At 33.0% G+C, this 26,290-nt stretch overlaps 1 protein-coding gene across 2 annotated transcripts in view; it reads right to left on the reverse strand.

Moving 5' to 3' along the window:
* The window catches only part of LOC125068759 (semaphorin-2A), a 173,630-nt gene that overhangs the window by 14,382 nt on the left and 132,958 nt on the right, over window positions 1-26,290 (reverse strand). For both annotated transcript variants that reach the window (XM_047678063.1, XM_047678062.1), the window contains 5 exons: window positions 22,692-22,799; window positions 12,638-12,908; window positions 10,584-10,814; window positions 7,342-7,600; window positions 6,031-6,185 (listed from right to left, as the gene is read on the reverse strand). In XM_047678063.1, the coding sequence (XP_047534019.1) occupies window positions 6,031-6,185; window positions 7,342-7,600; window positions 10,584-10,814; window positions 12,638-12,908; window positions 22,692-22,799 (1,024 nt within the window). The remainder of the gene's footprint in view (window positions 1-6,030; window positions 6,186-7,341; window positions 7,601-10,583; window positions 10,815-12,637; window positions 12,909-22,691; window positions 22,800-26,290) is intronic.

The raw sequence follows: 26,290 nt of genomic DNA on the forward strand, positions 1-26,290 counted from the left end.
TTGATCATTAAAATTTCATGCTATATGTATTAGCTTCACACGGACGCAACTAACAAGTCAGTAGGTATACATAAGTCTAGAAAGTTGAAATAAGCCTACTGTTACCTTTCGTATTTATGTATAATTCTTAATTGATCTCATAATTAAAAAGAATGGTGACAGTTAAAAGGTATTATGGTTTGGACTTAAATGATTTTGATGACATAATCATGTCGAAGTTATTTTTAAACTATTATTTATAATATTTTTTTTACACCAGGCAAGCGCTTTCCTACCATCATAAGACTTTTTAATTAAATCTCGAAGAAGTTAATAGGATTATTGTACAAAAGACTGAAGCGATAATTTAATATCTTCCTCGCGGTATACTCCTATTTAAGCAAGGAAAATTAATTAGATTCAAACATCGATACTGTATGAATGTAATCCGTCTAATGTTAAGGCTTATAAATTCCCTTACTTATAGTCATTAATTCTGATCACAGTCGGGTCTAGCAAAATAATTAAACAATCCCACATCGGTTGTGATCGGAGATTCCCTGAGGAATATCCGTCTTTAGTAACGAATTAGGTACATAAGGTAGCACGAGGCACGTCTCACCGTAAACTCTTTTAGGGTCGCGTCAAATGAGAAACATACAATCAGCAATACAAGAAAATTGCGGTTTTTCAGACACGCGTGCGTGTTTGACTGGCGCTGTAAAAAGTTTTTTTTTTATAAAGAGATGAAAATGTTCACGTACAATTTCATGACGGAACACGTAAACGTAACGAAACGTAATTTGGTACAAAAAAGTTAAAGGCTATAATATATATAATATATGTTTCGTGTATCTCGTTGATAAATCATAACAAAATGTACAAGTCTTTGTAACCCAGCATTCTTATAGACGCTGTATAATAAGTTTATTTTCAATAAAATTGGAGTATTCGTAGCAAGGTAAGGGTTGCTGCAGATCGTAATTATGTTTTTATATTTTCCTGGCCAATGATCAAGGAACCTTCAATAAAGGTTCAAAGAAATAATCCAGCAATCCAATAAAGATTTCGCTTCGACAGACCTTAAGTGAAAACTTTTTGCGATCCCCCGAACAATATAAGTTTTATTCCTCGAAGTGGTATAAATTCCCAAACACAAAGTAGCTCTAACATCTTTATTGGTTTTCATAAAAAGTCCCTGCTTAACCTATAGATTCTCCAGTAGCCAATTGGATAGGTTTTCCTTTAAATCCACCTCTCACGCCTTGACGGTTTTACCTATCGACTTTTTCATGTTTCAATGCGAGCCGTCCTCGTAGCATTTTTATCGTTCAACATCAGGAGCTAATGTGCGTTCATAAACAATTTAAGGTTGAAATGGATAAACCAGATTTATAAGTCGCAAAATAATAATTTTTCATAACGATATAGTTTATAATGGAGTTCAAGAAAACATAAGAGAATTATTATTTTGTAATTAAATAGAATATTATATTCACTGTGATAAATATGTAATTAATTAAAATATACTTTATAACAAAAAACTTTTAAAAAGACTGATTAAAAGTATAATCAATTAGGTATTAACAACTTAGAACAAAATTAGTAATTTTATTCACGCAGTATAATATAAATTCGCGATTGATATCGACAAATTCGTGCGGACTTTTATCACGAATTGCAATATGTATTTTATAGGCACCGTAAATCGAAAAACGCGCCTTCTAACGTTTGCCTACGAGCTCTCCACCGACTTTTATGAGATTTGTCGTTAGAAATTTTATGTGATCGAATGAGCCCTTTGACCGATTTTATACTGCTTATGATTCGATCGATATGAATAATTTTCTGTATTGTGTCAAACATCCCTCTGCGACTATTAGCGTTTTGGATTCGTTTGTATTCTCCATTTGAAGGACACAAAGTCACTGGTCTAATCGATATAACATACAATGCTTGTAAAACTCAACAAAATAACACGATTCACTTCGATGAGCCATTTACTTGTTGGGTAAAAATATGTTTAAAATTTTATGTTTCAAATCTAACTTAGTTTCTATTGTTACATATAGTAAATATTTGTAAAGGGAGAAAGCTGTGTACTTGTTTCTTCTTATTTTATAATAACCGAATATTTATTCCAAACACGTTGCAAAGGTGTATTTTTAAAGACGGTTTTCGGTAGCCAGAGCATTAGGGATGCCGCGACCGCGCCACCCCAAAAATTTCTCGCCCGTACACCTTTTGATATTCAATATACTGCGGGACCTAAGCAATCCTTTGATGAGATGTTTTATGCAAAAAACGTTGGGCGCCTTTAGCGGGGCGCGAATAAGCGTTCAAAAGTGAACGCATTAGTATTCCTGATCCCAACGACCACGGCCTACCCTCCAGTTTTGGGGGAATAAAAAAATCAATGTTTATTCCCACTGGACGGGATTTGAATACTGATTACGAACATACTAATTGTTTGTGTTTGTGTTAAATTGAAATCGTTTTTTATTGGTTGATAAGTTTAAAATCTGTATTTAGAATTAGATGTCTAACAAAAGTATTATTATTCGCGTAAATAAATACAAACGAATATTTTCAATTTTAATTAATAAAATAGAATACATAAAATGTGTTGTAATAAAGAGTTTCATATTTAATATTGTTCACATTTATTTTATGAGCATTGCAAGTTGATGAAGCCCGAAGCGATACTACGTCAGAGTAACTACAAGACGCTTTGGGAAGAATATTTCCTCGATTTCAGACATCGCAATATATGGCGTGAGAGGATACGATAATTTAACCACCTCCACATATCATTTTACCGAAATCGCATTTCATGTTTATGGTAAAACTTGGACTTCATGCACTCAGCAAAATGGGTTTCCGATACTTATAAAAGCGATATCGTATCGTACAGCTAAATATAATATACTCGTATATGTATATGGTAAGTAGATTGCAAATTACCGATCCAAGCGTACATAAATTTGAATGTTAAATTATTACGTGCCGTCATGGAGCGGTCCATATCTTTGTCGAAATACGGCAATGAATTCTTCGATATATGAAAACTGAATTTTGGACCATCAAAGGATCAGCGTTTACGACTTCGGGTGTAATGATGTTATCAAACGGCTATCATATTTCCAGTGGTGACTCGACCGTAAAGCCGACTGTGAATTTTAAATCGTTTTTAATAGCCCCGTATCTCGCATGTGACGTCAAAGCTAGCTTAGGGCGAGTTGCGTACTATTTGATTTCCCAGTTTTTGGGGAACCAAACCACAGCCATCTGCGTATGGCGCATATTATAAATAACTTTCTTTTATGTTTCGAAACGTTGTAATTAAGTGTTGAGACCGTTGTTAACACGAGAAATTGTCTGTGTGTGATATGTTAACATAAATATTGCGTTCGTTGTTTACAAAGGCGCCCTTGATACTAAAGAGTCTCAGTGTTGACGTCAACTCGAGGAATTTAATTAACTTCGTTAACTTCTAAATACTCTTAACGTCTTTGATACCTCGGCTCCCTTGCATTGACAAACAGGGGGGTATGTACATGACAGTCACTGTCAAACTTTCATTAGGCCCACGGACTCGAAGTTGTGTGGCAACAGTGATTTAGGCGCGATAAAACAAATGGAATGAAGCGAGACGGGCCCGCATTGCGGGGCATCATACGCTCATTTCTCATTGTCTGCCGGCACCTCGAGCGCCGCTACAACTTTGCCGGTACTATAGCGGCACCGCGCCGATTCCGGTGCAGTTTAATGCATATTATAACGCGGTAAGCACTCGAAATGGGCTAAGCGGGAAAGTAATATTGCGGCAGACAACTCGGCACGAACGAACTCTTTATTGAAAGAGTAAACTGTCCTTTTACACGAAACGCCTCCAGGCTCTTTGTGTTGGAATTTCGCTCAACTTATTCGGTACTTGAGTGTAAATAATAGCGAACTAAGAGAGATACAGATTTTTGAATATTACCTACGAGTTTTACTATAATTTGAATACTCATAGTTGTATTTATTTTTCTCACAAGGTTAACGAAAGTTTGTCATTTTGTAGCAGCTGAGATAAAAGAATTTATTTTGACCTAGTTAGTTTCAGTCCGCTTTGTAATCAACGTACCGTTAACCACAATGTGTTAATACGCAGCAAAAGGCTTTGCTCAACTATCGAACATAGAAACAAAGTTACATTATGCAGATTAAGTTAGAGTAATTATTACGGTACGTGGCTAAAGCACGAGAGGGAACGTCAAAGGTAACGCTTCAACAATTTAATATTCCGCACACAAGCATTTCAAATGCCAACTCAAACGTAGCTCTCCTTTCGTAAAAGTTGTTCCGTAAACGAACTCCCCCTTCGTTAGATATCTACGTGAGCTTAATCTATTCCGTAGTCTCGCGGTAGGGCTGTTCGTTCGAGAACGATTTTCGAGGAAAATTGGTGAAAATTGCAACAACATAGGCGAAAATTACCACTCGGAGGTGTTGTTTAGACCGGTGGTTCGAATTTATATGGCGTTGAAAATGTGACGTGAGGTCTCTGCGGTCTACGTCGACCTGCGAGCGCGCTCTACATTGCGCCAAACGACTACGAAAATGTGGTTATGTACGCCGGAACATATACCTACGGTGCGATTGGAGCTTGGTTTACTAACATAACGCAGAAATGCCATTTGGAAATCATTTTAAATATTGATACGGAATATTTATTTTAAATTCATGATTACAGGATAAGCATTTTAAATGCGTTGCGTCCGTCACAATTTATATTACAACATAACAATCTCTAGAGTAGTGAAACATAGAGGTATGAAAAGAACAATACAAGACCGTAACAGAATTTTTAAAGCGCTAAAAGTGAAATTCTCTCTCTGCAATACCAGGGAACTAGCCAAACGGGCATACAGTTTAAAAGCTTTAGTGCAAGCTTTTAAAAGTTAATAAATTGAGTGTTGACAAAAAACGTTAAAGAGGTGTTGCACACGCTATTTGGGTACAAACAATGAACGTATAATCGGTTTTCCGTGTTTTGCACTAAATCCCCCTGTTTCGTTGGTAAATGTGCGCCGGGAGGTAGCGGCGATGGCATTCGGACGAGAATCCGAACGTCCAGCCGTCAGGGCGAGACGAATTATGGCCTTTGTGTCACTTTCACTCGCCGCTACTTTTTAATTTCCCAGTACGCAGGCATTTTTTAATTCCTACGCTTTTATGAAATTTTATGTCCTCTCGCGATTGTTCCCGGTGTCACCCTAGTTTGGGGCCTCGCTGATTGTTCTCAGAACCGGTTTACTAATTTATGTCATACCGTACTGACACTTATAATTTGTCGAAATAAATTTTGTAATTCTATTAAATAATTTAAGTCTAAAAACTTCGTAACCGAAATATTATTATATAAATATTTATATAAAAACTTTACAATTATACAATAGGGGGTACAATCACAACGAATGTATATAGAATTTGATGCTGTTTGTGATGCATGGCTTCAACTGGATACTTCAACCCTTATCAATCAATATTATTGAATTACGTCAGTCATTTTAAATCGTATTCAATAATACCATCCATGTTTATAACCTTTGGATATATTTCAAATATCTTTGTTTCATATTTATTACCTTCGCGCCGGAGAATTTATGTTGATATTATGAATAACTAAAGCAACTTATACCTGATAGCGGAACGGGAGACGTGTAATGTATTCAGTTTATAGCCGAGTTCTCTGGGGATTGAATGGATTAATAGATTTTCAGCTAATGTTATTCAAATAATAATCCAGCTCGGAAGTTTATTGCGTTAATGACACATTAAGTGCATGAAAAACGTACATTACGATTAATTTATTTTTGTTTTAACGTGTAAACGGGACAAAGTTTTAATGAAAATATAGAGATTTACGAGTGTTCATTTAATAACTGAATCTCTCTTTCTGTCATTACCGATTTCACATAAGAAATTATTTTTTTATTTTTAACGTTTGAACGGATCAACGTACAATGTCAATACATGAGACGAAGGTAGATATTAGATACTCACTAGTGCCCGCGTAGTACACTGTGTAGTCGAGCTGGTGTCCTAACATGTCCACCTTTACCCTGTCTACCACCAGGCGGGTGAAGAACAGGTCTCGTTTGTAGTATATTGGTTTTTCATGTTCGTGCGACACTGCACTGTCCATCAGTGGATGCGACCTATGAATACAAAATATATATAAAAAAGAGTGATATTATTCTATATGCAATTATAAAAGATTATTTTATAATATTATACAATCAGATTCAATCATTATGTTAATAAATTAATAATGGAAATTTAGGATGGAGCAGTAAAATAAATTGACAATGTTATGATACCAATTTTGCTTCACATAAAGATCTTTAATATCCTGAAATTCATTTTTCTATAATTAATTTATAAAATCAATCCGCTTTAAGATAATCAATAAACAAATAAATAAAAGGCTTTTAACCCTTATCCGCCGACGAGGTCGATTTGTTGAAAAGTATAATTTACCTGAATTAATCTAGTTTTAGGTCCTTAATAAACAACATATCTATGTGAAAGTTAGTAAAATGTCTATCAAACAAGTTCTAAATCAGCGGAGATAAGCTCAGTCAAGGATACTAAATCATTATTTTTCTAAAATATTTAATTGTCTGCTAATTTATAATTTAACGTAATAAAAACGTTTATTTCAGAATTAATAATCAGAGGAGTGACATATCGAAGAGACGGGAAACACGACGACAACACACGCGAAGCGGACGAGTGTAACGTGCCGCCATCGCAGATAAAAGCCGTTACTTCAACGCCAACAACAGCATACTTCATTTAATTAAAAAAATTCAATCTAGCTCGAATAAAAATCTCTATGTATTATTTTCGCCCGACTGGTTCAGGTGAAGTGTTAAAATCTCAACGCTGAGGATTATGTAAAAAGTGGGAAAAAAAATAATTGAACACTCCCGAGGCGAGAGCGCCGGATAATTAACAGGACGTGTCGCTAGATAAAAGTGCCTGTGGATTTCAATGAGGGCGGCAACACGGAAAGACTAGTGCGACTGTGTTCAAAATGTGACAATATTTAACGTGAACTTAATCTTCAGTGTCATGAAGCGTGAAATTTTTTATATTAATTTGAATGATTGATAAAATAATGGGAGATAAATCACATAGTTTAGCTACTTTATTTATTTACGAAGTAAAATATTATCTCGTTCTATATAATACTATAAACACAGCAAAAAAAAACAAATCATAGTAAGACGTGTTTGTGACTTAAAGCAGTTACACAAATGATATTTAATGCGAGAAAATGTATCTTAAAGGCAGTCTGCAATAACTTACCTTATAAAATTAAGCACTGTGTCAGGCAGAGATGCTGTATCATTAACACAGGTTCCAGGTCTTGGTTCAGGGACTCTGCTGCTGATTACAGGTAGCCATGCTGAGCTTGACGTCGCTTGCTCCTTGAATTTGCCTTCAAATGCTTTCTGAATGTCTCCAATTGTAAAAGTACAAATTGCAGAACCCATCAGCCCCGTCGACGCTGTTGTGAAGACTCCGTAAAAACGACTGTCATCACCGGGTACCTTGTAGATACTCTCTGCCGCAAAAAGGGTTCAATTTGATAAAGATAATAATACATAACGCCATAGTTAACATCAAGTGTAGTCAGTCAATCGAATATATTTTATAATATATAAATTAATATTAAAACATTTTCAAATTGTATAAATCTACTCAATAACATTTTTAAATAACTGATTGATATACGACACACACCAGTAGGTAAAGAAGGTGAAAAAGCTCTAAGACTTTTCTCAGAAGAAGATTTTTCTCAATTCGTTACTTAAGGGGTAACATGGTGTATGGAAGTTTGTATTTAATTTCATATTTTTTTATTAAAAATCTGGACATCTGTAACAGATGAAAAGCCTATAGCTTTGTTTTTAATAATGTTTATCGGTGTTTAGGCTTCTGTTTATATGTAGAAGGACAACGTTACGGTATATTCGAATGGGATATCTCATCAGTTACACGGTTTGTCAATTTATAAAAATCAAATATAAGCAATATAATACTAAACAGTCAAAATATTATGATATTAGTAAGTCATTATTCCAAATTCGCCCTTATATATTACATTCAGAATAACCTTACGTACAAAGTTAATATTTCAGTATAATGAGCGCGCTTTTAACGCCTCCCTTGAGATTCTAACTGAAATTTGTTCGATAACTTAGCGAGTTATACTGCGTAGAGTATTTAATACCAGGTAATAGAAAATAGAGTTAATATTTGATCCAAGATATACTTTCTGTTATTATGGTTAAAAATATTTATATACAAAATAAATTAATTCGTATGTCTTTTTATATAATTTATTATTTTGGTCTATATAAATAAATTACATCTAAACTACATTTACTAGATATATATTGGGTGTTTTATATATTTTATTATATTTAAAAGAACTCAATTAAACAAAATGTTACTATTAAGCATAATTCACATAAATACTTTAACGTAAATGCTGTCATATTTCTACAAAATACCGTTCAAATAATTCAAATTATCAGTGCTAATACAAACCTAATCTATGCACAGTTGTCAAAACTTCCCCGAGTTCGCTATTAAATTACTGTAATTGTGGTTCCGAACTTTATATCTCCATGTCACCAGACGTTGCCACAATATTAAACTATGTAAAGCAATTATAACCGTCAATCCGCTTAGTAAAATTTATTTTAATACACAAAATTATTATCCATAATATTGGGCTTTTAAATTATTTTGGGTGAAATATTAAAAATATTCTTAAGAATGGTTTTGTCAGATCGTAAATAAGGCTTGTATTAAATTTAGGTAAGGCGTAAAGCGATGTTTTTGGGGAAAAAAAGCAAACACATATTTTACAAACACAACACGAAACAGTTGTCAAACGAAAGCTCGACGCGTGCCGACTATAAATATATTACTCTTGGCCTTATTATTTAAATACGCGATATATGGAACACATGTTATGTTAAATGTTAACCTATTTTTAATTGGACCAAAATCAAGATCAACTTATAATAAGTTATAAAACTTTAAATAAGTTATAAAACTATACTGTGACATTTGTTTTATATATATTTCGCAAATTAATTTTAAAATCCAATAAATAAATCAAATAATATACCGGACAACTTTGGAGTAGCATGGTGGAATAAGGAATAAGCTCTAAACCTTCTTCTAAAAGCAGGAGAGAAGACTTTAGCCCAGAAGTAAGACATTTACAGAATGTAACTTTTTTTTTTTAATGTAAAATTTCTTCGTACAGAAATATTAATTAATAAAATATGTTATTTAACTTATTAATAGATTTGTTTTGTAATGCATCGAGCTAATTTTACTCCGAATATTTTAAACAGATTCGAGCGAATTTGGGAAAAGTTAAAAAAAAAAAACTTGATACCAAATAAAAATTAGTGTATAAGGCTCAATATGTATTTCTATCACAACTGATTAAGTTGCAAGCAAAAGCATATTCAACACAACTGAAGCCTATAGAATGTATAGTAACATAAACGTAGGCTTAATCAAAGGGAAGTCAGATTATCCGAAGTTTGCTTACGAATCTAATCACGCTTAAACGTAAATGTACACAGCACACACTCGAATGTAGCTATTACGTCCTCATAACTTATGCAGGAATGCAATAGGGGCGCGTGAAAAACCGTGGTGAAGGCTGAGCGGTAAACGTCAATAATATATGAGCGCAGTTGCAAGCCCCGGTTTCCGAGAGGAATTGGCTAGACTTTTGTCGTTTTAAATCTTCCTATGCACTATTGAATCGAAGTGAAATGTTTGCTCGAGATTGACGGTGACTGTTTGCATGTTTGGGATTAGGGTGCAGCTCCGGAGTTAGTTGTCGAACTTCGGTAAGTCAGTCTGGATACACAGAATCGTACTTTGAAGTGGTACAGAAAATTGCTACAATATTTAACCTTGTGTATGAAAATGCAGCACAGATAGAATTTTTGCTTTGTGTCTTGGAATATAAGATAAATGTTTAGCAGCTCCACTTACGATAATATTTATTTTTAATTAGAATATTAAATCAGTAATATCACACTTTAGACATAATTTCAAATTAAAAAAGCAGCCTTTATATTTTAAGCTGAGAAAGGTCTTTTATTATTCAAAATTTTGTTTATTGAAAGACGTAAATGGGATTATGTTTGTCATTGTAAAACGAGGCAGTCGAATGTCATTTGTTGTATATTAGGTTATGTGTGTAGAGTGTGATTCAAAAAATATAAAAGTTTTGAGAAATTTTCAGTCAGTAATTTCTGGTTATTAATACAAAATTTATTGAAATTTAAAAATGAAATAAATTCTTGAATCATTTTATATAACCTACGAGTGTTAACAAAAAGTCACTAGAATGTAGGATATATATGAGCGTGAATAAGAGTGAATAAGAATTTCATTAATTACAAATGTTGCATATATTTTACATATATAGATATAATTAGTAATATCGATCATGGTATACTTAATGTAAAACTAAAATATTTATAAAATTTTGCAATGTTACTTACGTATCTCATTGAAATAGAACGGGAATTCTCCTGGTATGCTGCAGTTGAGACGCGCCTTCAAGTATGTGGCCCAATTCTGGCTGAGAATATTCTTCCCGCCTGTGTCTCGCTTGCAGACCCGCGCCACCCGTGAGTACACCGCCTTGCCGCAGTTGATGTACTCCACAGCAGTCTCGCGGAAGAAGAAAAGCACGTATTCTCCGACGTCGAATGATCCGACGAAGTTTGGTTCTGATACACAAATAATTAATTCATTTATTACCTTTTATTTTTGCAAGATAATAATATTGATTATGTATCTAATATTATGTAAGAATTTATGAACATTAATAATCTGCAAAAATGTGATATACGACTATCTATTAACAAAGGAACAAAAATATTAAAATTAATAAATTACTGAAATCCTTAAATTTAAAACTTAGTAAGTGACATCAATAAATTAGGCAGCACACTAGCGTTTCTGTTAATTTCAATAAATATTATAATGTAAGTCGAAAGGTTTCATTGCCATGACATTACATTTAACTGCTAACATTATATTTTGGTTTAATTACAAACATAAATTTTATATATTCGCAGCGGAGCGTTCCCATGTTAATACCATAGTATCAAATTGCTGTTATTCTCTCTGATATGCAATAAATATTAGATGAAGCCGTGTGTCAATTATGTCATATATGAGGCGTTCGCAGCTCGCATTAATACGTGCTCATTTGTTGGAAGCCGAAATGAAATCGCCGCGTGTTAAGGATTTAAGACACGTGACACTATCGCCATCAGAACAGCGATATAAGTCCTTATTCATATTGTATTGTTTCCATAGGTGAGATTATCGTGTATTTAATAAAGCTAAAGAAGCATTAAAATTTAATAAGCTTCGAAGCCTATAAAATTTTTGCCGCAATAAATTATTTGATTGCTATTAATAGAGCTGATAAACCGGGGTATTTTTCACGAAAAGACATTCAATATGTGTGATTAAATAACATTTAAAAACGCTTGCGAGAGGATTAATAAAATGAAATATCGGATTAGCGTTAATCTATTATTGATATGTCATTAATAGTTTCGATATTGTTTTATTTAAACCTTAATTGTGTACTTATTATAATATTACAAATAATAGCTCTTAAACCGATGTTATAAATTTGTAACTATTCATTTAATGATTACTAATCAATAATCTATTAATTAGTTATGAATATATTATGTATGAGGTAATCAAAAATAAATATATTAATATTACATTTAATTTTTTGGTATATTATCTAGTTATGAAACAATAGTCCTAAATTAGGCTAGGTGAATTCTATTCGCTTGATCGAAGCGTTACGATCAGAATGGCTTTAATATACAATGGCACGTTACCACAAATACGGGACTAAAATCGGTCACATGCATTATTTAGTTAGATGATGTTGCTTTGCGAACTATACGTGATTGCACTATTGTTTTCTATGAAATTATTTTCATAACTTAAACCAATGTCTATGAATATATTTATCTTAATATCAATTAAACATGATCAAAGATTATAACAATGATTTTAACACATTTAGTTCTTATTGTGCCCTCAAATTTAACGATAAAGTGACGATACACAGTGAAGCAATTATAGGGCAAGAAAATTTGTCGCAGCATTTCCATTTTCGTAACTGCGCCACCCAAATTAACGGGCAAAGATTGGGGCACATTACAGCTCGTTAGAGCGAAAACAGTTTAATTTCCATTGTTTAGTTGCGAACAGGCCGATTCCAGTCTAATTCGTGTAAGCGCCGATAATTTGTATCAATTGTTCTAATCATTACCAGCAACCTACAGCTGATTGCTGATCAGTGATGTAGCGATTCACTGATTAACGAATTCATTCATCAAGCTTTCTAGGACAATGGTTGCGTCTATCATATGTTGTTTGTATAATAATTAGTTGGGATAGAGCTGATATTTGTGCACAAATTTTGGCAGTTCCATTGATTGGATTATATCTAAATGTTACTTTAGGATCGTGTAAAGTTTTAGCTCATCATGTTACACTAATACAGTAAACTCACTGTCCAGCCATTTGGAGTCGTATTTCAAAGTCCGCTTAAAAGAAAATTCCCGACGGCCCGTAGTCAAGTTATGCAGGTCAGTTCTGAAGATCACGGTGTCTGCTTTAGTGAACTCGGCATTAGTTCCCGAGTACAAAGCGGGCAGGGCGCCCGGGTTGCCTTTTTCCACCCACAAGGCGGTGGAGTTGTCGGCCGGATCGTACGGACACTTGGCGACGCCCATGCCGATGCCCGGCACGTACTCGTGACGAGGCAGGTGCGTCAGGTTGGACTGCAACAAAACAACTCCATTTATTTTTATTTCCACCTAAATTGTTCTCCCCTCGAACAAAGTGGGTGCTAAATACGACCTTAGGGAAAATGTTTACAGAATGAGTACCCAGAATTTATATTAAACTCAACGAATTTAAAAATTAAATATATTTTTACACTTCGATTTTATGTGCAATTAATCAAAGGCAATGCAAAAAACAAGTCATGTGAATTTATGCGTCTAGCGCACCGCCCTCCAACTGGCCGTACTCGAAAACACATCTGCGACTAATTTTTCCAAAAAATCCACGTCCGTTTCACGTCCGACGCGATTTATTGACCGAAACTTATTATTTGAAAGGAGCTCGAATATTTTCAGCATCGTATAGGCGTTTTCTACCGAACTCCTCTATTAGTATAATGCGATGGGTGGCGGTAAGGTTTTCGAAATTATCATAAAATTACTAAATGTAGCATAAACGTGGGGCGGGCAGCGAGGCCCGTCGCGGTGGATTGAGACTTTATGTAAATTTTAACGACGCTGCGACCATCGGAGGCACCTGTGACCCGCCTTCCCCTCCATCCCTCGCTTAGCCCGCGGCACCTGTCGAAAACCTATGTCGTTTTTATTTCAATAAGCCGAGGATTAAATTAGCCGTGCGAGGACGTGCCCCCGACGGACGCCTTAGGCACAATGGCCTTTCCTTATTCTTTACTTTCAACTCTTAAGTCGGGTAAATACACAAAGGACATAGTGTATTTATCATCATAATAAAATAAATCATGATGATCTCGTGTTCAAACGTAACCAGTAAATACAATTTAATTAAATTAAATGCTAAAATTAAGCAAACTACATGACAATGATTTTGAAACAATTAAGGTGTCAATTTGAATTACGAATATGATCACAGTTTTCATTAACTAATTTATTTTATAATTGGATGTAAAGTCCTTTACTTTTTATATTTATATAAGCTTTAATTTTAATGAATTCTAATTCTTAAGGGTTTTCTAATAATCGGCTAACTAGGCGTGAGCTGTCGTCGGAAAAAAGGTCTCACTCGTAATTCCGTAGAAAAAATTGCAATGAAGAGTTTATCATTAATGCTAATGTTTATTAAGAATAATGACGACTCATGAAATTAAATAAAGACAATGCGTTACAATATTGAACTACATAAAATAAAAACATTGGTATTCTATTCATAGTGAGTACATCATTATTTTCTTCATCTAAGTGAGCGTAAGTCCAGAGTAAACAACTCAATGAATCGGACGGAAGAGCTCGGGGCCTTCCTTCGTAGAATAAGAAAGTTGTGGACAGACTCGCAACCTTCATTAGGCCTTTGCTTTGTTTGTTTACAAAATTAGCATCTTCGAGCTTCAGAAAGGAATCGTCCGCTGTGGCAATTATTACACATTGAGTGAAACTTTGTAAAAGGGATTTGCATGTTTTTACGTTGGAACATTTTAATATTATTCTCAATTTTCTATTTTCATTTGTTGGCAATTGTACGTATAAACAAACAGGAGGTATATCAAATAAAAGTTATATTTAAAGTATTGTATTATGTATTTCGATTAAATCGAAAAAAATATTGTTGTGTTCGTACAGTTTTTTTTTTTAACTTTTAAGAATTTTATTGAATAAAACAAGTTTAAAAAAGAGTAAATATTTATTTTACGACAACTATTGTAATATCATGTGCAAAGAGGTTGTAAAATGAAAGCTATAAAAATTTTAGATGTAAAAGTAAAAACTTCGGAAAGGTCGTATAAAGTGAAACAAGTGAACTCAGGTGTCATATTGCATTGGATTCTATGTGGTTGATCAGATGGCACGTATGTACATGTGTACAATCTATTTATATCTAGGCTATAGCGAGTGAAATCATTTAGAAGTATATCTATACTAATAAGCTGAAGACTTCTTTGTTTTTTTTTATTTTAAATGAGCTAATCTCTAGAAGAATCAATATATCTACCGGATTAAAAAAATCATTTTCAATTTGACAGTTTCAAGACTCACAAAAGTGGAATAATATTTAACGCGAAATGAAATAATTAATTTTATAAAGAAATGTTTTCAATTGAGTAATAAGAAGAATTCGCCGACAATTCATAATATTTATACTTTAGATAGATATTGTTATAAAATAAGACATATATGATAATAAAACAGACGATGAAATATTAAAAACGTAGCTTAGCATACATTTTGCTTTTATTATATATTACCTTTGTCATAATTCTCTAGTTTTATATGATTATCTGACTTCGTTATTTAGATTTTAAGTAATTAATAAGCAGTTATTAATTGCCTGAGTTTAAATTTTTTATTATTAATGAGTAGAAGGATATGTGTGTTAGAATCACTGGGTCCGTGAATATTGTTATAAGAAAATATTAACATAAAATCAGGACTAACTTCGAGTACGGTATTGATCGGCGTTTGTCGCCAGGTGTCTAACGTACCATTATTTCAAGTCTAGTAATTATATAATATACTCATAAGAGAGTAGTCTCTTATGAGTATATTACCATATTATATTAAATGTAATTTAAATTATTTACATATAGTAAAACAAGTCAATAATAATAATCAATTGCCTCGTTAGTCTTGTGACATATGTTTTATTTCGCTGTGGATTCTAAATTTAAATCCGGAGTCGAAACATTAAAAGTCATTAATTTGTGCGGTAAAAAAATAAAGTCAAATCCCATAGTTCGGCAATTCAGTTCGCAAACCTTTGCTTTGAAAATCATGTAACGTTGCTTCTGATATCATCTAGTGGAGTCTAATGAGATGGAGTCAATTGAATGACTATGTTCGCACTGACAATTGTACACTATTATGTTTACGCAGTTATAGTCTTTTACACCGACTTTATTCATCGTTAACTTTAAATTAAACATAATACAATAAACAATATCAGACATATTTGTACGTCCTCTGTACTTATATATATGATATGCATAGAAGGCTATGTTTTAGTGTTGATTGAAACAATATGCATATATTATTTAGTCATCGTACGTTATTGTGATGGGGTGGCTTTGAAACACAAAGGATCTTTAAATTATCGAATGCCGCGAGTGAAGTTTTGGCAACTCTGTCACTATCAGATAATGAGATCGAACGAACTTTGTCATATGAAATGTATATCGTAATGGTGGCGATGAAATATTATGTTTGTATCAGAATTTCTACATATATTGTTATTTGGTTCACATAACTGGTTATATGTATTGTAATAGTAATAGAGGTACAAAAGGTGATATTATGTTTTGTAAAATAGCTAAAGGTAGAAACATACGTCTCTTTTAAAATTTATTAAAATATGCTTTAATTTGTTAGAAATTTGAAACATATTGTATATTTAAAATTATTATTATCTAACGAATGAAATGTTATCGATTTTGTTGTAAAATTGTAAAAAATGTAAGCTTATAACAAACCTAGCCAGATTGTAAAATGTGGAAAATTATTAACACAGCTCATTGTTTTTGATATAAAGATCCAATTTCCAGAGCAACTGGTCACCCAAATGACACAGCTCTTAAAATGAAAATTTAAAAAAAGAAGATCCAATTTGTGTTATAATGATAAGTCATTAAACTAACTTGTAAGATTACAAACTATCGAAATTGTAAGCGTTTTATTGTAAATTGATTTTGTCTCATTAATCGATCGTTTACAGTTTAGATTAAGTGTCAATTTCGAATCAACATTTTTTTCAAAGTCAAATAGAAGAAAATAGAATATTCGCACAGAAAGTTTGAAACAAGATCTTTATAAGTTCAAATTTTAAAGTAACTTGGGAAATAACGTCATTATTCTTTACGCTATGAAAAAAATAGGTTAAAATATTTCTGATGCATGCTTGTAAACTTGTTTATCTTGACGGTACAAAATTGTGACTAAAGAAACTAAAAATATACAATTTCAGGTATTTTTTAAGAAATCCTTTTATGTATAAAACGAAGATCAAATAACTACTAAAAAAAATAATAATAATATAACGCTTGTTAAATGAATAATCGAATAATAACCGTTATAACATTTTCAATAACAGAATAAAGCAAACAGTTTAGAACAGGAAGTTTAAACTGTAATAGTAATTGCTCTACAAATTTCAAAGCATTACAGTGTTTACAATGGTACCTTTATGTGGCGCTATCACAAAACAACGTGCAATGAATGTAACAGCAGGCGATATTGGCTCCTAATTCTGAATGGGATAGATACTGCACCTGAGCTCTGAGCTACGTTGTCGCGTGAAATATGGGTTTGGATTGTACATGCTAACCGTAAACATGTATATACAACATGTATGTATCGAAAAGTATTTATTTACTCGCACGGAAACATGTCTTGGAACATTCTAAATTGGAAATTTTCTGTGTTCCTTTTCATTTGGATGATTTCCAGATTGATTAACTTTATATATTAATATTATTAATATATAAAGTTAAAAGACATTGTTGTATTAATCATGCCTAGAGGAGTTGTAGGTGATGTAATAAGAACTTTATTTTAAATGTGTTATTAATGGTATGGTAATGATAACCGTTCTTAAAAAGCCATAAATGTTACTTTTTATTTTATTAAGAATTGCGCTTTGCAAAAAAATATTTAACAGGTATATTTATTTTATAAGATTTATTTATTGATTTAAGTATGTTATATAAATAATAATTGTGAAACCTTATAGCTTAATATTTGAATCTATTTAGCTAATACTGCCAAGGTCAAAATGTTATTGCTACAGCCAGTTATCCGACAACTTGTTTGACCGAGAACGATTTTTTGTTGCACATATCTTGGAAACGATCATATTTCCTAAAATGTTTTTGACGTATCTCAAAAGGTTAAGCTAGTTTTATAAGCGTACAGAAATAGTTTATTTGACAAAACACTATCGTAGTTCAGGAAATTTGTACAAAATGATATAAATTAAATATACAAACCCTCCTCATTTATAGATATGCTCGTACCTACATTGGCATTATGCAAATGCTAAATAAAAATATAAAATTGAAAATGATTTTCGATTACGTTCACGTATTCGAAGTAACTTTACAAAATCTGTACATAAATAACTTTAAAAGCGAATATTAGGTTTGTCATAACTGATGTTCGGCAAAACTTCAATTTGCTGCGCTCCCACAGAAACTTTACCCCGTGTTTCGCATATCAACATTGCTTAGTTCAGAACGAAGCATTCGCCGTAAGAAAACAACTGTACGAGCACTGAAGCAAGTTTCCTTCATAAACTCATGTTTGCTATCCACCCACTAGAATCTTAATGAGAGAAAACGATAAAAATGTTCGAGTATAACGTCTGAATAGCTACTGTTTTAGACGTAGTTCGTATTAAGTTTAACGGCCAGCGTAAATTCTAGTAGAAAAATGTTTATATGAGAGCATCTGCGTGCGAGCTGAATGCACTATATGGCTTATAAAGTGATTTTGCAGAGTGCTCTCGACGCGGCGACGGCGTCGCGGCCTACACTCGTTATAATTGTGGTAATGATGGCGGCGTATGACACTAAACAAGTAGATCGCCGCAGCCAATTGAAATAAAATATACGCTTAAATTTCCGCATGAAAAAATACCGCTAGTGTAGCTTATTTCACCAGCGGTACTGCCGTTTGTATGCGATTAATTTGAAAATTTTCATTACTTAATGAAAATCGAAATGCTTATTAAAATACTTTTAAAATTTATCAATGTATTCTTTTAGCGCAATTTATAATTCTTTTATGAAATATCAATCATCATCAATTTAATATTTTCGCATAACAAGACCGTACCTTTATTACTTTTATTTCAGTCGTGTGACGAGCAACAGATTTAACGTTTTCAATTTAAATGGGAACAATCAATAAGCGGGGCTTATCGCATTTTATTCGAACAAGATGAATGCGATGTGTTTTAAATCTGCTAGCTATACAAATTGTTCTATTGTTATGCGAATGATTTAAGAGAACGTTTACATTAGATCGTTGACGTTTTAAGACTTCGGGTCGTTTTTAAATGCAATTTATTTTTAAAATGAAAACATTTTTTTTTTTTGAAAGTTTGACTTTTATTTGTGCGGAAAGGGCACAGATTATTTCGCCAATGTCACGCGCGAAAAAAGCAAACATGAAAAATGGTCACATTTAAAAATTATCGCCACGTACTATTTTAAGCAAACTATATTTGTATAGCTGAAAATGTGTGCAATTATGTATATTTTTTTAAAGAAATTACAAACTTAAATTATTATCTTTGAAATTTTAATATTGAAATCATCGCAGTAAAATTCGGTGTTTTTAGTTCAAAAGTCGCCTCGTAAACGTGTAAACAGGTTCTAATGGTAACAAACGATACCTTTGTTTGTTTCGAATCACTTTCGTTTTATTACTCACAGTGACTAATCTTTTCAGGATAACGATTGCATTTCATTGTTTTTTTATTCTCTTTCAGTAAGCAAAATTGCGAGGTTTTTATGTCTATGTTTATTTAATGTTTTATTTATGCTGATGTTATGCTATAAGCCTTTATTTTGAATGCTGACTGTAATAATTAATTGTAAAAAATATTATGTATTTTTTGGTGTCGAAATGCGAAAGTAACTTTGTCTGTTTGTCTTTCACGGACAAACTACTGAACCAAATTTAATGAAGCAGCAGCAAAGAGTAGCAGCAAATTGAAGTCGCAAGGTAGGATATGGTCAACTTTTTATGCCTGTAACCTGACTACCAAACCCTAAAACGCGTGCGAAGCCGTGGCGACATATACATATATATGTAATAATCGTGATACTACGTACTGAGATTTTCAACCGTGGTTTATACATTTGTATACAAAAATGGCTAAAGTTGCTATATCAGTTTGGGGTTTTATTTTATTTATTAATTAATAATGGATATGACGGCTTACAATAGAGATATTCAATATACCTCTACATAATTAAAATCCATACGTAACAAAATAAAATATACAATATTCATTAGGTTTTAGGAGATATCGACCATACATATACCCGATTAACGGATGGCCATGATATTTTAAAAATTAATAATCTTAATTAACAGTCTTGTATTTATATTTATTGAACTGTTCTCATGTTTTTGTATACAGTATAGTGTACTTCTTTTATTATATAAATACAATATATAGTTCGTAGAAATAACTTGAGATGAGTGAGACGCGATTTCTAGGTAATAATAGAACTTCTCCTCGCTTCGCGTTCGAGGAGTTCAAAAAACGACACTCAAAGAATTGAATAATTTAATTTAATATTTCGTGACGGTATCTTCGGAGCGTATAAGTTTATTTTAACGTGATGGAATCGAAATTTATTATAAAAATTGTATTTTTATCATCGCCCGAACACGAAAATAAAACAATAAACATCAAGCGGTTGGAATGCAATCGCGTCTGTCATTTGTTTCCGATGTCCCTCCGATCGAAAACCGCCATTTGTAACAGAATAGATATAAATTGGTGGTTGCAGTAAGGCTACGCACACACTTTTTGAGACAGTATCAAGAAACGCTGTAATTTTAATTGAAAATATTTTAACCTATAAAATGTATTGGTACTAAAATATTAAAGTTGAAGCGCTTGTTTGTTAATACACCCACGCATATACACAATATGCTTGTGTAGGTGTCTCTATTGTTATTTAAGTGTTTATTTTAATCCTTATATGTTAATTATGAAATAAATCAATTATTTTGTATGGTATATTGTATATTATTTCTAAACAAAATAGTATGTGAAACCGTCCTGTAGCAAGTGCGTCACCGCTACTGGCCTATCAATTGCGTACATGTGATTTCACTCAATTTTTGAAACTGACGCGCCCTTACCCTTAGCGAGGGAGTGAACGCATTACTCAAACCACAGCTTATACCGCAATATTTTTGCCTTATAATTTATAATATGACATCTGAGAATAAATTAACCAAACTACAATTCGATCGCGATTAAAAATAAAATTACTTTCGTGTAGATCAAAGTTGATAGCACCGTCATGTTTTTTGCATACCTTTGCTGCATTCGGAAATTTAATTTATTATTAATTAACCACTCAAATCTAGAGGAAATAATAAAAATTGTAATAAAGAACATTTTAATAAGTTTAATCAAAGAGAAATATTAATTATATAACAAACGTTGTCTCTATTAGCATTTTGCTCTGTGGAATAGATTGGCGGGCAAGTATCAACATTCGCATTCACTGTTTCCTTCCCCACAAACCTAATATATTTTCAATTTTCAACCACACTGCGTTGTGTTTCCGACTTTTAATAGGATTTATCGTTTTAGATGTATCGTATAAAAGTTGAGGCAATAAACGTTTTGTTGTCGTAATGTTTAATTAAGACTTCGTTATTTAAGAATTATTCATTTCAAATATAAATAAAGAGTAATATAACCATTTCAATTTAAAAAAATAATAGCGTTTATCATTCTGACAGTAAACGTATTTCGGAAAGAGTGCGCGTTCGAAAAATGGAATCATTATTTTCGTTATCGGGAAGTACCGTTGAGGGCTAGCAGCGTCAAAAACGATGCGCTTTCGTGGCATGTAATATCCTATTATCGTATTCATACTTTAAAAATGAAAATTTGCAAAACGATCGTAAAAACTGCTATCCATTCGGCCTGAAACGCGATAAAACGTGTGAAGGGTCAAAACGACCGCCGATACATCATAAAATTATATGAAAGTCAAGAGCAGGGTAAGTGAGAGGTGAACAGAGCACAGGAAATTTATTGCGGTCTGCTTTCGATACCTATTGTGAAAAGCTTTTTTTATGACTTTAAAAATAATTTAATAAAAATTTCTCGACTTAACGCCGCGCCACACTCGGACCGGCTCGAGTGGTCGAGTCCCGTTAAAATACGAGTATGCGATGCTTCGACATAAACACTGGGTAGGTTATATGGAATGGAAATTTTCCATTCAAAATGTTTAGGACGTATATACATTTCCACGTAAAATTTTCATTGGTTGCAAGCTTTACGGAGTCGTTCGGTTAGAAACTTCAACGTGAAGGAAAAATCTGCTCTCATCTTACGGCGTCATTTGAAATCAGTATCCGTGAAATTTGTCGCGGTTCCTGGCGCGAAGCTATTGCTGTACGTTGCGGGTGCATTTGCACGAAGAATGGAGGCTTAAGTACGACTCGTGCAAAAACGTGCAATAAAAGGAAATTTATTATTGTGTTTTATTTATGTAACACATGTGCGGATATCCTAGGAACTGTTGCGTCTTTGGCTCGTGTCCAAGGCTCATGTTGGGATAACTTGAAGTGGATCTAAAGATAATAATAGCCTGTAATGGTATAGTGCCAAGATATCCGGCTTAAGATAGACGGCTTTAACTTAAAGCTCATGTAATGTCCATTCAATTAACTTAGTTTTGTTGCCAAGGCTTGTTTAATTAAATATATGAATCATTTGAGATATTCGTCATAAGTATAATAATGCACGTGAAAATACATCTTATGCAACTTTAAATCTTTGAAGTGTTAGTTTAGGTAAAGAGGAAAACTGATCTTCTTTGTCTGTTTATCATTTTGTATGAGGTCGAATCTCATGATTTCGTAAGTCGGGGAAAAATATTCTGGTTATATTTGGAGTTGAGTAATTGGGCATCATTTGTTTTATTTGGCTGCACGGAATTTAGACAGTGGTCTTAATTTTTAGACCAATTTTACTTAATAAAATGAAAAATATAATACTTTAATAACAATATATTTTTTATATTAATTATTTAATTTGGTAACACTTACATAAAGAACCCAATCTTTAGGGCTGTGTGCGTTTGTGCCGCAGACGTACAGTCTTGCACCATCGCCCATTGGCTGGATTACCCTGACGTGATTGCGGCAATCGAAGTGCTGTAACAGAAAACAATATTAACAAATGCAAAAGAATATTAAAAATAGGCCTAATAATATTGTGTTATGATTTTCGCTGATCGATGTTCGCTGTTTTGTATGCTTAGCTTAGTTTGGCTTAGAGGGTATCCTACGAGTATATATCGATTCAGGCTATACGCAAACCGAGATGAGCCGAGATGGCCCAGTGGCTAGAACGCGTGCATCTTAACCGATGATTTCGGGTTCAAACCCAGGCAGGCACCACTGAAATTTCATGTGCTTAATTTGTGTTTATAATTCATCTCGTGTTCGGCGGTGAAGGAAAACATAGTGAGGAAACCTGCATGTGTCTAATTTCAACGAAATTCTGCCACACGTGTATTTCGCCAACCCGCATTGGAGCAGCGTGGTGGAATATACTCCAAAACCTTCTCCTCAAAGGGAGAGGAGGCCTTTATCCCAGCAGTGGGACATTTACGGGCTGCTAATGCTATACGCAAACACCAAACTGAGTTTCATAAAAACCTATCCTTTGGTTCCTACGTGATCCGACCATATACAATATTATCAATATTTTCCTTAGATATGGAATGCTATATAAATATTTAACATACAAACACAGTTGTCTTACAGATTATCTACCTGTATAAAATAATGTAGTCACTAAAGTATACGGTATTAAACTGAAAGTAAAGTATGGAATTTAGAGTAAATCCTTTTTTCTTTTACTACATATATTTTATAACGAATAAAAAAGTATGAGTAATCATTTATAATCGTTATTATTACTACGAATATTTATTTTTATTGCATCAAAAAGTTAATTATGATTTTAGCAGTCTCAATAAATCATAATCTGAATTTCGTTTCATTATTTGGTTAGTATAAACATGAAATGTGAAAAAAACATTTTGAACACATAGTATGTAGTTAATTAATATAATGTACTGATATTTTCACGCTAATTAGAAACTGCTGCTATTACATATTCCCTTATTTATTTTATGCAAAATAATTTGTTTTAAGATATAAAATAGACATAAAATGATATATGATAACATTGTATTTTTTTTTCCTTTTAAACAATTCTAAAGAAAAGGCTAAGGCATTATAATATTTCTATCTGCCTAATGATACTACCGCGAGTCCAGGGCGGGTTTCTAATATTATGATAATGTTATTTCCTACTTAGAGGAAAGATATAATAATAATAATTAACGTGCAAATGTTTAATAAGTACACGATAGCTTAGTACCTACTACAGTACATACAATTATAACCTTACGATTGTAACATAAACGTCAAAATGTATTTATTATTATAAATTCTACTAATCGGCGGCTAATTTAGGTAAAGAGCCATTGAAGTTAAATGCATAAATCAGAATTGAGGCTAATTACTACAGTTAATTCACTCATTCTCTTACATTTCAATCAAAATTGGTGCAATACGGATAATTGGTTAGCCGATACGATAAATAAATGAACTGCAATGAAGGAATACATATTGGGTGCATCGAAAATTTTATCGAAATAATAGTAATTCGGGCAAGTGTGGGTGAGTGTTCGCTGGCTGTGATTATGCAAATTTGCGTCCAACATAAATATTGAACGGGACATTAATATTCCGTACGACAGGAATATGCGATGACCGCTTTAGTGAATAAAACGCGGCTCAAAATGAACGATTGCTCCATGTTTGCGTTTATTAGGTTTTGTTATTGTTGTGCAATACGACACACCTGATTTGGTCTTGATGAAATAAAACGATTTCGTTCTAGTCATTCAGTATTTTTTCATAAAAGTAAAAGACTCATTGATTGACTCTGTTTGAATAGTATATCTGCTTGATATTACGTCCGCATATTTGTTCATGTGCGTTTTATGTGTAAAGTAAGAAATATAAATGAAATTTGGTATGATGATATTTAATACAAGTGTCTTATACAAATAGCTGCTAAATGACCTCAAATTGTTTAAGCAAAGTTATTGCGTTTATTTATTATTATAAGCGGATATTGTTTATATGCAATAAAGCTAAAACCGAGATCGTTCAAAACTATAAAATGACATTAAAATCACCAGTTGTTTTGACATATTTTGAAAAGCAATATAGTAAGTTATACGAATAGATGGGCCTGCGGTAGCCGTGTCGGGACGAGAGATTGAAACTAATTTTCTCTACGTCACGACGAGAGCCGTCCACGAGCACGACTATTGTACGGATATTCTGTCAGATTTTGAAATTTACGAAATACAGGACGGAATAGAAATACCACAAATGCTTTTTGTCCCGGTCGGGCTGTCACGTTGCTTGATTTAAGAGTTATCATACGAGTGGTTTTTATATTTCGTTTACAAAGTGAGATTTTAAATATTCATATATACATATATTAAAGTGTATTGATATAATCTACTTTTTACAATAGGCACGGCATAAACAATTAGTTCGAGTTATTTGTTACTTCGTAAAAACTTATGCCACGCTCTCTTAGATTCGGCCTCACAGAGGTAACTTTCCTAGAGATTGTTCTAAAGTAATTATCGGATTAATATACTTAGAACGTTTCAGCTGTTGTACTGACGTGAACAGAAGTGTTTTGCGCTCGGAAACAATCAGAATTAAGCAGGAGAACAATCAGGCTCACGTCTAAGTTTCTTTTAACGGCACTTAGCCGGGCTCTCGCATAACTTCATTCGGAACTAATGCTTTCGATTGGTCCATTTCGTTAATTATTCGCCACTTTGTACGTAAGTAGATTTACGGCGGACTTTACTTTTCCTCGCGTTTTTTTAACAAATGGTTTTCTCACTGAATTGTACTTATTTTTTTAACATCAAATAGCTTCTTGGTGCTGATATACGAACTTCATTAGCATTGCTAACGACGAATACTAGACTTGTTTTTCTTGGTGACGCTTCTTTAAGTAACTTTACATTCAATGTTGAATACTGTTATTTTAGACGCTTTTATATCATATTTTAACTTTAATGATAGAAATAATAAAACGGTATATAAAATAAATACTACAGTCTCAGAGAATATAATACTTATATATAATTGAAGCAACTTGTAATTATAAATAATTGTTCTTTATCTATGTGTTTTTCTCCGTTATTGTAACAAAGAAAGCAAGCAACCAGTTTAAATCGGTAAAACGAGTCGGTCCTGTGACCGCTTACAGAATTTCGCCGTCGGCGTTTTTCCAGCCTCTTTCGTGTTACGACATCGTGTTTAGAGAAAGGAAAACTCGTCTACAGCGAGAAACTTTGATTATAGCTTTCACGAGTAGTCGTTCCTCCCACGATCAGGGTGATAGACTCGGGGATATTTCTTTTTTATGGCCCTCTTTAATACTAATAAAACAAATTTACTTTTTTCTTCATAGCAAGAGTTGAAGGGTAGCATGTGGTCTATTGCCTTACTTCCGCACTATTACTGAAGTTCGATCTTTTACTGGCGTAGCTTATTTCCTCAACATATTGTTTATAGAAAATCTTGTGGGAAAA

Source organism: Vanessa atalanta, chromosome 14 (genome assembly GCF_905147765.1).
Source record: "Vanessa atalanta chromosome 14, ilVanAtal1.2, whole genome shotgun sequence".
In the NCBI taxonomy this organism is placed as follows: domain Eukaryota; kingdom Metazoa; phylum Arthropoda; class Insecta; order Lepidoptera; family Nymphalidae; genus Vanessa; species Vanessa atalanta.